General features: G+C 38.7%; 4 protein-coding genes across 4 annotated transcripts; all 4 read right to left on the bottom strand.

Annotated features, from left to right (window-relative positions):
* Positions 1-2,129: 2,129 nt before the first annotated feature.
* On the bottom strand, positions 2,130-4,336 carry LOC128999436 (uncharacterized protein K02A2.6-like). Its single transcript, XM_054425961.1, has 2 exons — positions 3,628-4,336; positions 2,130-3,552 (listed from the first exon to the last, which is right to left on the bottom strand). The coding sequence occupies exons 1-2, from the start codon at positions 4,053-4,055 to the stop codon at positions 2,130-2,132; spliced, it is 1,851 nt and encodes a 616-aa protein (XP_054281936.1). The 5' UTR covers positions 4,056-4,336.
* Positions 4,337-10,306: 5,970 nt separating this feature from the next.
* Positions 10,307-11,200, bottom strand: LOC128999444 (uncharacterized). The gene has a single exon (XM_054425974.1). The coding sequence runs from the start codon at positions 11,198-11,200 to the stop codon at positions 10,307-10,309; it is 894 nt and encodes a 297-aa protein (XP_054281949.1).
* A 53-nt stretch (positions 11,201-11,253) lies between these two features.
* Positions 11,254-12,948, bottom strand: LOC128999449 (uncharacterized). The gene has a single exon (XM_054425984.1). It carries the CDS (start codon positions 12,946-12,948, stop codon positions 11,254-11,256), a length of 1,695 nt encoding a protein of 564 aa, XP_054281959.1.
* A 290-nt stretch (positions 12,949-13,238) lies between these two features.
* Positions 13,239-13,889, bottom strand: LOC128999458 (uncharacterized). Its single transcript, XM_054425997.1, has one exon. The coding sequence runs from the start codon at positions 13,887-13,889 to the stop codon at positions 13,239-13,241; it is 651 nt and encodes a 216-aa protein (XP_054281972.1).
* Between the last annotated feature and the right edge of the window lie 500 nt (positions 13,890-14,389).

Below are 14,389 nucleotides of genomic sequence, written 5' to 3' on the forward strand. Positions count from 1 at the left end.
CTAAATTGGTTTTAAGTATTTTACTCCGCTTCATTCAAAACTTGAAGAACAGGATAACACAGCAACCATCATTAAAAGGTCATATAACACCAGAAGAACAAAACAATGCTCTCATACGATTTGTAAGATCTACCCAAGAATGTCACTTGTCAAAGGAAATAATAAATCTCCAAACTGGAAAACACGTGTCTCCCAAGTATCGACCTCTAGCCTTGTTTCTAGACGATGATGAACTTGTTAGGGTGGGGGGGCGCTTGAAAGATTCGCTTCTCCCTTATCCTGCAAAACATCCAGTTCTCATTCCCCAGTCTTCACGTCTCGCAACACTTATATGTGATCACTATCACATCCTCTCTTTACATGGAGGTCCACGGCTCACTCAGTCTTTGATTCAAAGGCAATTTTGGATAATAGGTATTCGTCAACTCCTGAGAGAGAGAATATTTAGATGCAACAAGTGCTACTTATTTCAGGCGAAACCACTCACGCCAAAAATGGCCAAAAATGGCAAGGCTCGAAAATGTGCGTGCATTCTTGAATGTTGGTGTTGATTATGCCGGACCCTTTGATTTTAAAGAAGGTTCAAGAAGAAAGGCTCCCATATCAAAAGGATACATTGTCATAATCGTTTGCTTAGCCACAAAAGCAGTTCATTTAGAGTTCGCTACTAGCCTATCAACTGCCTCATTTCTCGCTGCATTTGACCGATTTGTAGCGCGCAGAGGACTGTGCAAAACAATATACAGCGACTGTGGAACCAACTTCCAAGGTGCTTCGAACCACTACTTACGTGTTCAACAATTCCTCAAAGAAAATAATGAACATTTCACTCATCAGCTCAGCAAAAGGGAAATTAAGTGGATTTTCATCCCCCCTGCTGCACCCCACTTTGGAGGAATTTGGGAGGCTGCAGTTAAGTCAACCAAACGTCATCTCTCCAGAATCTTAGTAAATCTGAGTCTAACGTACGAAGAAATGTCTACACTTCTCTACCGCATCGAAGCCGTTCTCAACAGCCGTCCTCTTGGATCAATGACGACCGACCCCAACGATGGAGATTACCTCAGCCCAGGACACTTCTTAGTAGGTGCCCCACTCATCTCACCTCCAGAACATGACTACACCGATACGCCAATGAATAGGCTTACAAGATATGAGCTTCTTCAACAGGCTACACAAGCTTTCTGGAAGGCCTGGTCCAGAGATTACCTCCATACCCTGGATCCAGCTAAACAAATGGACAATCACTCAACCCAATATCAACATTGGTGATATCGTTTATCTTCAGTTGAAGAACACTAGTCCAATAGAATGGCCCATCGGTAGAGTTGAAGTTACTTACCCAGGAAAAGATGGAGTAGTGAGAGCAGCTAAAATAAAAACTGCTCAAGGCACATTCACAAGGCCAGTACACAAGCTGATATCCCTCCTGCCTCCTGACCATAACCTTTAAATTGATAAAAAAAACAACGGTGTATTTCGTTTTGCGTGTGTTGAACTAGAAAATTTTCGTGTTTGTGTGTTAAAGCTAAATATTTTATATTTTTTTCGTTTCAAAACTATTGTTTTGGGTGAGGGGAATGTTAGGGCCTAAACCTAAAAATATATTAATTCACCTATTGAATTTCCTTTTCATCCGTCCCAAAAATTGTGGTGCTACTAACTTGAATTTGCCGCCAAGAAACAGCTGATACTCGACGCTACCCCCTCCCTCAAGGACAGGACGAAGCCACTTGCACTCCTGAGTCCTGACTCCTGCAGTGACTGGCCACCCCCGCCAACACGCTAGTGCCTTCCGGCGCTATGATTTATTTGTCATTACCTATGTACTAAATATATGTTTTAATATACAAGTTTACGTAACAGTCTAGCCAGTATTTTATTTCCTCGGCATCTTCGCCCTCACGCTGACCCAGAACGAGACACCAGATCCACGCTCCACGCTGCTACCATGGAACCCCGCTCGTCTTGAAGACATCTGTAGAAGGTAGCACCACACTTTAGTAAATTAAAACATAATTAACACAACTGAATTTATTGAACTCACAAATCAGACTAAACTAAAAAGTAAACAAAACATAATAATGTAAACAGTCATCTGACAGATGTTATAAATAAAACATATGGACTTATTTCTTGATACATAACACTCCTCCCCCCGTTAGGTAGTCCTTCAGATATGCCGGTGGTCGACGGATACGAACAGGTCGAGGACTCATGCTCATTGAAGTGTTTTGGGAGTTTGATCTAGAGACACGTGACCGAACAGGTTGTGGACTCGTGCTCATGCTAGTGGAGTCTTGAATTAAACCAGAAACGTTGAAACCAGCATCTTCTTGATGAGGGTTAATTGAACCTTCTATACTACTAAAGGAATTGCGAGATTGTTGCATCACTGATGGTCGCATTGGTTGTACGTCTGGTGTTCTCATCATAATAGGATTGCGAACCATTGATGGTGGTTGCACTGGAGTGATATGATGTGCTTCTGGTGTTCTCATTTGAATAGGATTTTGGAGTAGTGGGTGGAATGGTGGGTTTACTGGAGATTCAGGATTATCCAAGTGTGAGTTAGTAGATGCTTTTGATGTTTCTGAGCGAGGTCTCAATTGGTCAATATGACGTCGTATTTCAATGCCTTCTTTTGTTATCAAATGGTAGCTCAGTGGCCCGGTTATTCTAGTGACTTTAGCAGGAATCCACTTTGGTCCTCGCTGATTATAGTTTCTTGCAAATACGGAGTCATTTTCTTTAAATTTCCTCTGAGGTGACTGTTGGTAATCGTGAAGCGCTTTATCCAAGATTTTCTCTTCTTTGTCACTTGAAGAATAATCTGGGTGAACTCTGTCTAAGATGGTTCTAATACGCCTTCCGAACAGCAGTTCACTCGGTGACATATTAGTAGAACAATTTGGCGTTATATGAGATGATATTAGGAACTGAGCCAATCTTTTTTGCCAATCTCCTTGAAGTATTCGTCGCAAAGAATTTTTTGTCGTTTGGACCATCCTTTCTGCCTGACCATTCGATGACGGATGGTATGGTGCAACCACGACGTGGCGGATGCCATTGCTTTCATTAAACGATCGAAATTCTTGTGAAGTGAAAGCCGACCCGTTATCAGATACTATTGTGTCTGGAACACCATGTGTTGCGAAAAGGCTTCTGAGGACCTTTATAGTTGATCTTGAATCTGTAGAAGGCACCAAAACTACTTCTAACCATTTGCTGAAAGAATCGACAACAATCAAAAACAACTTGTTTTGGAAGGGCCCAGCGAAATCTATGTGGAGACGAGACCAGGGTTGTTTCGTTTTCTCCCAGGGAAGAACTGTTGCTCTTGGAGGGTTGTGACGACTTTGTTGCCATGCTTGACAAGAATTCACTATGTTTTCTATGTCTTGATCAAGTTTTGGCCACCAGAAATAGCTTCGAGCCAACGCCTTTGTTCGAACAATGCCCTCATGTCCCATGTGTAGAAGCTTCAGAGCTTGTTGCCTGAGAGTGGATGGAATGATCACCCTAGTTCCCCAAAGTAAACATTGTTTGTATTGAAAAATTTAATTTTGACGAGAAATGAAAGGCGTAAGGTTGATATCTGAGTTATGAGTTGGTCAACAACGTTGAGTCCATAATAGTACTTTAGATAGAAGTGGATCCTTTTCTGTTTCTTTTGCTATTATATTAGCGGTGATTGGTTTAACCTCATCGGATTCAATGTATAGCACGTCATTCAAGACTTCATTTATCTCTTGATCAACAACATTGGAGGAACATGGAAGACGACTCAAACCATCAGCATTCGGAATAGAAATCCCCGGTTTGTATACAAGATCAAAGTCATATCCATTTAAAAGGATACTCCAGCGAATCATTCGAGGTGACAGTGTGTTTGGTGTTTGTTTATCCACAGTGAAAAGACCCAGAAGTGGCTTATGATCTGTTCTAATTTCAAAATGCCTCCCATATAAGTAATTGTGGAATTTTTTAACCCCTCCAATGATGGAAAGTGCTTCCCTATCTACTTGAGCATATCTTCGTTCTGACTGACTCATTGTCCTGGAATAAAACGCAATTGGAACTTCCTTTTCCCCTCGAACCTGACTAAGCACACAACCAATACCATAAGGAGATGCATCACAAGTTAGTATAAGATGGCTGGAGGGATTGTAATGAGCCAGTATACTATCGGAAGAAAGGAGCTTCTTTGAAGCATTGAAAGCAAGTTTATGTTTTTCCTCCCACCGCCATTTAACATTTTTGTCCAATAAGCGATGTAAAGGTTCTGCAACATTGGCTTTGTTGGGTAAAAAACAGTGATAGAAATTAAGTAAACCTAAAAATGCCTGCAGTTGTTCCTTGTTAGTCGGCTCAGGAGCATCTTGAATGGATTTGACTTTGTCCGGGTTAGGACGAATTCCGTCAGAGCTCACAACAAATCCCAAGAAGTCAACTGATGTAGATAACAAAGAACACTTTTCGCTTTGGAGTGTAATCCCTGCATCTCTAAAACGAGTGAATACTTGTCTTAATGTGGTAATCAATTCGTGTATTGTTCCTGCTTTAACCAAAATATCATCAAAGTAAGGGATTACATTGTCCAAGCCCGAAAGCAAACCCTCAATAAAATGTTGAAATATAGATGGAGCTGAGCTAATACCGAATTGTAGTCTTTTTGGTTTAAAAGCACCCTTGTGTGTAATTAGTGTCTGAGCTAGTGCCGACTTCTCGTCAACAACCAGTTGTTGATAAGCTTGGGCTAAATCTAACTTAGCAAAATATTTCCCTTGGTTTAAGTTTGCTAAGAGCTGAGAGATTGGTGGAATAGGGTACAGATGATCTTGGATAGCTTTGTTTAACGTTGCCTTATAATCACCGCAAATTCGTATTTTACCATTGCTTTTTACGGAAACAACAATTGGTGTGGCCCAATCCGATACCTGAACAGGTTCTAACACTCCCTGATTAACTAACTTATTCAGCTCTTCTTCTACTGGGGCCTGCAATGCATAAGGTAAAGGGCGCGCTCTTAAGTGAATTGGGTTATAATTCTGGTCAATTTTCAGTTCGATCGGAGGTCCTTTATAGCACCCTAAAGAATTTGAAAATACATCGGAAAATTCACTTTTCAGATGTTGAACATCCAGCTGAGCTTTATTAAGAACTTCAGATTCATGACAGTTGATTGAAAGTACTCCGTTTACTTCAATGTTAAGACTTTTTAGCCAATTACGCCCCAATAAACTATTTCTATTACCTTCAGTTATGACTAACGGAAGGAAACCATTGAACTTACCGTATTTCACATAAACATTAGTCTGACCTAAAACACTTACAGGTTTACCACTGTAATCCTTGAGTTTCCAAGGAGAAGGTTGTAGTTTACAGTTTTTATGAGAAATTGTATTCCATAGTTCTCCTCCTATGATAGAAACACCTGCACCAGTATCAACTTCCATTAGAACTTTGTTATTATTTATGTTGACAGTGGTATACAGTTCCGGTACTTTAGTGCAGTTAACTTCCTGGACGTATTGAGTTGTTTCGTTATTTGATTGAGGTGGAAACGTTTCTTCTTGTTCATAATTGGTTTCCTCTGACAAAACTTCATGAGCCCGCTGTCCCTTTGATCCGTGTTTTTGGCTAAAATATTCTTTGGGGCGTGGTTTCCCTCCTTTACAAACTCGTGCTAGATGCCCAATTTTCTTGCAAATATTACAAGTAGTCTGAAGATGGGGACAATCCCTTCTAAAATGTCTTAGTCCACAACCAAGACAAACATTAGGTGTAACAGAGTGAGCTGGATTGTTGTTAAATGCAACAAATTTCCTGTTTGAATGGTCAATTTTATGTGCATTAGCAAAACTTGAGCTACTGAAAGAAAGTTCCTTACTTTGAGTTTGAAATAATTCATTTGACTTAGCTGCAATAACAACATCCTGAAGTTTAATAGTAGGTTCTTTCAAAATTTTATTCCTTAACTCATCACTTCTAGATCCAATCAAAATTTGCATAATTAATTCCCTATCCAAGTCTTTGAATTCACAGTTCACAGCTAATGTTCTTAGTCGAGAATAGAAAGAGTTAAACGACTCTGATTCTGCTTGATGACACTTCCTAAAATTAAATATTTCAAAAAGGACATTTTTGGTAGGAGCGAAATAGTCAGTTAATAGTTTTATAACATTTTTGTACGTTATTTCATTAGGTTGTGGTAAACTGTCAAAAATGTAAGCCACTTCCTCACCAGCTAGATTAAGTACTAGTGCAGTTTTCCTTACATCACTGGTAATGTCTGCAGCTAAAGCATACCTCTCAAATTGCTTAATCCATGTACCCCAACGCTGTGCGACACTTGCAGGATTTGTATGGGGGTCAAAACGATCAGGCTTATTGAGATCCATTATCCAATTATCCTCGTCGCCAGTTTAGTAAATTAAAACATAATTAACACAACTGAATTTATTGAACTCACAAATCAGACTAAACTAAAAAGTAAACAAAACATAATAATGTAAACAGTCATCTGACAGATGTTATAAATAAAACATATGGACTTATTTCTTGATACATAACACACACCACACCTATTTTACTAAATAAGTTTTAATTCCACCCCCAACAAATGCTTTAATAGCTCGTTTGCAATATGCTGTCGTTTGAATTAGTTTATCTAGAGACGAGAACTTTGTACAATCAATATCAAAAGGACTTCCTTTACTTGTGGTTTCTTGAATTGCAGCCATAACTTCTTGGTTAGGTGTGGGTAGTTCACAAGTGTTCGATGTGTCTTGGTAAGTTTGTTCTGACATTGAAGTGATTTGATTAAAGTCATTTCGTGGCCATTCATTTTCCGGTGAACGTAGAAATTCTGGGCCTGACCACCATACCTGACTCTCCTGTAACTCATGATTAGTCAATCCGCGAGTCCCAAATCTGTAGGATTGTTACTAGAAGGTACGTAACGAAATTCTACATCGGTATGTGATTTAATTTCCGAGAGTCTTCGTTCAACGAACTTTGGTAGTATCCTATTTGTATTCAACCAATGGAGAACACATTGTGAGTCTGTCCAAAGTATTTTTCGTGTCACAGAAGTCTTCAGCGCAGTTTCAGTAAACTTCAATGATCTCACCCCAATTAAAACACCAAGTAATTCCAATCGTGGTATAGTGATGTTTGGCTTAGACTTAGGGGTTACATGACATTTAGAGAAAATAAGTATTGATTTTGTCGTGGATGTATTATTACCACTGAGCTATAATTCTAACTGGAGGTAGCACTGAATGTCAACGATGCGTGTCGCCAGCCGCCATGTTTGCGTGAGGTGTGAGTTATAAATAAGCCATTTTATTGGATGAAAAAACTCACTGCTATGCAAACCTAGTTATAGAAGCCATGTTATTGGATGAAAAAACCTGCTGCTATACCAACCTAACAAAATCAGCGACACGCTTTTGACCATGACAGACTTCTGCCATGGCAGTGCTACCTCCAGTTATAATTTTAGCTCAGTGATTATTACTCTTTAATCGCAAATAAACAGCTGTAGCGTAACAATCTTTAGATGCATCAGTGAAACAATGTAACTCTAAAGTATCACCAATGATTCCAACATATCTTGGAATACATACCTCAGGAATTTTAAGTTGGTTTGATTGAATCTGCATCCATACCTTTGTAAGTTCTAACTCTGCTCGTGTCATAGTAACTAATAAATTAAACAGGACACATGAGAATGCAAAATCAACCTCCCACTCAGTTAATATACATAAGAAGGAGGCATTAGCTCTAATTAGTATCAAAGAGAAGCTATGTTTAAACAACGCCTTGTTATGCAAAGCAGATAGGGCAATACAGCAGTATTAATGTACATAGATGATTATAATACCAAAGTAAATGATTTTATTCAAAGTAATGGTGTAATAGAATTGAAAAAAGATCCTACTAACAATTATCAAAAGACAATAAGGAAGCTTATAAACAATAGCAAAGTTCTTTTCAGCGAGGAGGAAATAAAACGCCTTCGTGTAATGAACCCCAACGCACCAATGTTACGAGGGTTGCCTAAAGTGCATAAGGAAGGCACCCCAATAAGACCACTGGTCGATTACACGTCAGCCCCGACATACAAACTCGCTCAGAAACTTGAATATATATTAAGCCGACAAATAATTCTACATAATAGTTACAGCCTTATCAACACCTATGATTTTATTAACAAAGTCAAAAATGTACAGGTAAACCCCCATGATATATTGGTTTCGTTTGACATTGTCAATATCTTTACTAATGTTCCTGTTGACCAAACTCTAGACATAATCAAAGACCACCTGAACAAAGATTCGAATTTACTACCTGAAGCAATTACCGAACTACTAACTTTGTTAAAAGAGGCACTCACACAAAATTATTTCAAATTCAATGATAAATATTACAGTCAACCAAATGGCCTGGCAATGGGCTCTCCTTTATCAAGTTTACTCGCCAACGCATATCTGAATCATATTGAAAATACATATATATTTTCAGACCTAAACGAACAAAAAAACAAGATAATGGAATATCACCGTTATGTTGATGACACCATTCTTATTTTCAAGGGTAACACAAGACAGCTCGACCTTCTACACAAGTTCCTCAACAATATAACGCCTAATTTGAAATTTACTATGGAAACTGAACAATCAAATAAAATAAATTTCCTGGATATCACAATGGAAAAGATAGATAGCAGATTAGATTTTAGCATATATAGAAAACCTACCACGTCAAACCAAACCATTCACAGCACGTCTTACCACCCCGTATCACATAAACTGGCCGCCTACAATAGCATGGTATATCGCCTATTACATGTCCCAATGACAGAGCAGAACTACAATAGAGAACTGAAAATCATCCATCAAATAGCCGTAACTAATGGGTATGATATTCAAATGGTCAACAACTTGGTAAAGAAATACAAAAATAAACAAAATCAAAATCAGAACCTAACCCCCCAAAACAAAAAATTCGTCTGCGTAGATTATTCTCACCACCTACAGCACAGCCTAAAGAATGAGTTGGAAAAACATGGGATCAAACTAGCTTTCAGAACTAGCAAAAAAGTTATTAATAAGTTAAAACCTAAGATAAATAAAAATAAAGCTGACCAATCAGGTGTATATAAAATAAAATGCGCTAGTTGCCCGAGTACATACATTGGAAAAACAGGACGTTCCTTTGGCATTAGGTACAAAGAACATCGCCCTAACGGAAAAACTGACAAACAAAAATCCACGTTCGCACAACACCTGGTTGATAACAATCACGACAACAAACATACACACAAACTCACAAACTTTCAGATTTATAATATTAGTAAGATATATACGTCCGTGAACGCGATAAAAATAAAATAAATAAAAATTAATTAATTAAATAAAAATTAAATTCCTGACTTTGCTACCAAACTGAATAATTGCTGGTTCAATAGATATTTGTTAATATAGTAGAAATCAAGTTTATTGATCTGTCTTAACAGTGAGTTACTATTGGAAAAATAATAAATCCATTGAGTTAAGAAAATACTATAATGATACAAAATTAAATTAACCCTTTACAATAAAAATATTAAAAACAAAACTATTCTCTTGATGAGGTATTTAAGTCCAAATTGAAATAGACAGAGAGGAATGATGTGTAGAGATGTACTCACGACCTCGAAGAGAAGAAATTATCGAATGTTCGTTAATACCAAGTAATGGAGATTAACACTTCTTGAGAAAATAAAATATAACACTGTGTGCACACAAACTTCTGGTGAATGTTCCTCACGGTTAAATAAAACTTCTGTAGAAACAATAGAGTCAATAATTGATTATTTAATATGGGATACTGAGACCCATGGTAAAATAATTAGAGGGATTCAGAGACCCTCATAATGTTTGATTCACATGAAGACTGCATAGTAACTGAGTGAGTAGGAGCAGTGTACAGGAAAAACCACTGGTCAGTCTATATCATGTCGGCTGGAACTGATAAGCAGGATACGCAGCACATTCCTCTGCATTGTCTGCCTATCTCTCTCTCTCTCTCTCTCTGTCTGGCTTAACTTAATACAATTTTATTTTATGAACTCACTTAAAATATTATTCTGAATTGAACCAAAAAGTGCAGTGATTTATTTACACACAAAACATTTAAATATCTATTATTTAAATGACAAAACAAGTATTATTTTAAAATAAATTTAAGTTTAGACCTAACTTGAGAATGCTCAAACATACCGCCCACCGAAATTTTAAAGGAAATTCCTAGCATCTTACTTAAAAGGGTCAGAATTGATTGAAAGAAGAGGTACCAATTTCACAGCTGGACGTTGGAATTCAGAGTCACTGGTCTTGACAGTCATCACTCGAACAATTCCATCACTGCCTGGGTGAGTCTTGATGATTCTTCCAAGAGGCCACTGCAAGATAGGTACATTTTGATCCTTAAGAAGAACCAAGTCTCCGATTTTAGGGTTTGTAGAAGATCTTGTCCATTTTCCTCTTGCTTGCAGGATGTTCAAGTATTCCACTCGCCACCTCTTCCAAAAATGTTGAACCATCTTGTGGACTAGTTGCCATCTTGTAAGGACGTTTTCTCGAAGATCAAGAAGAGAAGGTTCGGGAGGAGCAACAAGAGGGCATCCAACAAGAAAGTGTCCTGGAGAAAGAAAATTAGTTTCTTCTGGACTAGCTGACAAAGGACAAAGTGGTCTTGAATTCAGAACTGCTTCTACTCGGGTGAGCAAGGTTGACCACTCTTCATAAGTCAAAGCAGTTTCTCCAGCTATCTTCCTCAAATGTGTCTTTGCTGATTTCACTGCGGACTCCCACAGTCCACCAAAGTGTGGGGAGGAGGGAGGATTGAAATTACATTTTTCATCCAGTTTAGTAGTTTGCTGTAGAATTTCTTCTTGTGTAGTCTGATTGGAGTACCATATTCCCAGCTCTCGAAGACGATTAGCTGCTCCTCTGAAGTTGGTTCTACAGTCGGAATACACTTGTTCAGGAAGACCTCTTCTAGAAATAAACCGTCTGAAAGCAGCCATAAAGGCATCTGTTGAGAGTGCGGTTACCAGCTCTAAATGCAAAGTTTTAGTAGCCATGCAGACAAAAACACAGATGTAAGTCTTGGCAGTGGTTGCTTTTCTTCTTAACGACTCTCTCATAGTCAAAGGTCCAGCAAAGTCAACACTAACATGTAAAAATGCTCGGCTTACATTCACTCGTGGCGAAGGAAGATCGGGGAAAAGGTTTCAGCCTTTAGCTTGAAGCACCTTAGACATTTGAAGGTTCGCTGACGGGCAATATTTCTCAGTGATGGTATCCAAAATCGTAATTGAATCAGAGCTTGAAGCAAGTTGGGTCCTGGGTGTAGGTAGATTTTATGGTAATAATCTACCAACAATAAGGTGAAATGACACTTTGGCAGAAGGATTGGGTGTCTTTGATCTTCTGGGATAGCTGCATTATTTAGCCTGCCGCCCACCCTGAGAATCCCCAATTTGTCAAAGAAAGGGGTAAGTTTTTGAAACTTATTGAGGACAGCAGTTGCACATCTTCTGTCGCCATCAATAGAGAAAAAGTGTGATTGAATTTTCTTGATGCAGAATAGTAAGGAATCTTGAATTTCCTTAGGCTGAAGGGGTCCTTTAAGACGACTAGTACTGTGTAGTTCAACTGGACAGTTGTAGATAAATCTTCTGATCCAAGATATTACACGTAAAAGTTTGTAGTATGAAGAATAGTTTTCCATAATCTTGATAAGCTCTGGCTCAGTACTATTTGAGACAAGCACTTGTGGTTCAGCTTTCACTTCAGGTAGGGGCTGCTGCTGGAACTGTACTGTAGACTCTGGCCATTTATCTTCAGGCATATTCATCCACTTAGGGCCATGCCACCATAGATCACAGTTAGTTAGTTTATCTGGTAAAAGTCCTCTAGAACCATGGTCACTAGGATTTTCCTCTGATGTAATGTGTCTCCACGATGAAACAGGAGTATGTTCCAAGATATGTGCAACCCTGTTTGCTACAAAAACTTTAAGCTTGTAAGTTGGTGTATTCAGCCATCCTAAGACAATTGAAGAATCAGTGAAGAAAATAGGCTTCTGAAACTGATTACTGGCAAATTGGCTGAGGGTTTCCATAACAGAGTGGAACATTGTTGCAAGCAGGTAGGCTCCACACAACTCTAAGCGTGGGATAGACAATGTCTTGATTGGGGCTAACTTAGTTTTGGCTGTTAGAAGGTTTGTAGTTATTTTGTCACTAATAACTCTCAGATACAGTGCAGCACAATATCCTTTTTCGGAAGCATCAGCAAATCCTACTATTTGCAAGTTGTATGGTTTGTCAGATGTTACAAATCTTGGAATACTAAGATGTTGCAGTTTCTCTAGCTGAGTAGTCAAATCATTCCATAGAGTCTTCAAGTTAGTTGGGATTTCAGAATCCCAGTCCAGCTTCAATTTCCATAGGCTTTGTATTATGCTCTTTGCAATCATTATCACAGGAGAAACGAATCCTAGAGGATCAAAAATCTTTGCCACAGCTGATAGGATGGCCCTTTTAGTAAACACAGGGGTAAATTGTTCAATCTGGTATGCTAACGTGTCGCTTGAAGGGTTCCATTGAAGTCCTAGGATCTTGACATTTGAATCTTCACTAGATGAGAGGTTGATCTGTGTGATATGTTTTGAAGGATCGATTGCATTTAAAATTTCCTGAGAGTTACTGGCCCATTTACTTAGACCAAAATGACCTTTGTGTAAAAGATTGATTACTTCATCCTTGAGTTTCAAGGCTTCATGAACAGTAGAAGCACCAGTGACAAGATCGTCGACATACATGTCTTGAAGAATAGCCTTTGCTGCATGTGGATAGTCAGTCCCTTCATCGGTTGCTAGCTGTTTCATGACTCTCAAGGCTAAAAAAGGTGCAGAGGTAGTACCATACGTTACTGTATTCAGTTCATATTTCTGAATAGCTTCAGAAGGATCAAATCTCCAGAAAATGTGTTGATATACCCTATCAGAGGGATGAACTAAAATCTGCCTGTACATTTTTATTATATCAGCCACAAAAACTACTGGATACATCCTAAATCTTGTCAAGAAACTTTTGATGTCTTGCTGTAACTTTGGGCCTATCATAAGATGGTTGTTTAGAGACGTGTTGGAGTCAGTAAGGGAAGAAGCATCAAATACTACTCTGTGCTTAATCTGTGAGCGATCTTCTTTAGTAACAGCATGGTGCGGGACTGCGGGATCACATATTTTGAAGTAGATGATGTGGGGCTCATGTGTTCCAGTTCAAGGTATTCTTTCATGAAATTGCAGTATTCAGACTTAAGTAGAGAATTCTTGGTCAGTTTTGTTTCTAGACTGTATAGTCTTTTCAGAGAATTTCTTTCAGATGAGTCACCAAGATGCTTTGGCTCACTTTTAAACGGTAGGCGAACAACGTACTGGCCGCTCTCAAGTCTGTAGTGAGTCTCTGTAAAATGCTTTTCACAAGCTAAATCTTCTGGGTTTTCTTGGACTGGGATAGAAGCAGGTTTCTCGAGTTCCCAAAATTGTTGCAGCTGATTATGAATATCATCTTTATCATAAGCAAGGGTGAAGAAAGAAGCATTCATATTAGCGGATGATTGACAGTCAAGAACTCTCCCAATAGCAATGTAGCCAAAGACTGATGCAAACAGCTTGGGTTGGTTTTCATGAAGAGTAATCAAAGATCCAAGCCAAACATCTGGAAACAAGTCAGAGCCCAATAAAAACTCAATAGGTCCAGGTTCCCAAAACTTAGGGTCTGATAGTTCAAATTTGGCATATTCCGACCATAAGTTAGAAGGCATAGTGAAGTTGGGTCGATAAGAAGTAATATTGTTGATCACAACAGCTTCTGTTTTGAGGATAGGGGTTTCCTGATTTTTTGGCTTCAGATGACAAAGTGCCTTGCCTTTTGCAGCATTAAATGGTCTGGCCAATAGCCGATATCTTCTTTGGACATGGAGTTGTCGATAAACCAAGTTTGGTGAGGCATTTGTGAGTTATGAAGGAATGTTGACTTCCTGAGTCTATAACTAAACGTATGGGTTGAAATCTTCCTGAAGCATCTTTTATCTCAGCAACAACAGTACCCAGCAATATGTTGCTATGTTGAGGAAGAGTCGCGGTCAAAGACGAAGTTGGTGCACTTGTAGCATTATCTTTCGGTTCTTCATCAGCTGAGGTTGGAATATGTAGTAACGAGTGGTGTCTCTTGCAAAATTTACAAGTCCACTTTGAGTTACACTTTCCTATAATGTGGTTGGCATACAAGCAATTTTTACATCCATGCCAATTTCTTAACATC

Source organism: Macrosteles quadrilineatus, unplaced genomic scaffold, assembly GCF_028750875.1.
Source record: "Macrosteles quadrilineatus isolate MER2022 unplaced genomic scaffold, UCM_ALF_1.0 Scaffold_1__1_contigs__length_201487025, whole genome shotgun sequence".
NCBI classification, from domain to species: domain Eukaryota; kingdom Metazoa; phylum Arthropoda; class Insecta; order Hemiptera; family Cicadellidae; genus Macrosteles; species Macrosteles quadrilineatus.

Bases quoted from the DNA above. Each gene is read 5' to 3' on its own strand.
- LOC128999449 (XM_054425984.1), bottom strand. From the start codon at position 12,948: ATGAAACAGCTAGCAACCGATGAAGGGACTGACTATCCACATGCAGCA.
- LOC128999458 (XM_054425997.1), bottom strand. From the start codon at position 13,889: ATGCCTTCTAACTTATGGTCGGAATATGCCAAATTTGAACTATCAGAC.
- LOC128999444 (XM_054425974.1), bottom strand. From the start codon at position 11,200: ATGAGAGAGTCGTTAAGAAGAAAAGCAACCACTGCCAAGACTTACATC.
- LOC128999436 (XM_054425961.1), bottom strand. From the start codon at position 4,055: ATGAGTCAGTCAGAACGAAGATATGCTCAAGTAGATAGGGAAGCACTT. The intron at 3,553-3,627 runs TCAACGTTGTTG...TTAAATTTTTCA, and splicing joins TCTAAAGTACTATTATGGAC to ATACAAACAATGTTTACTTT.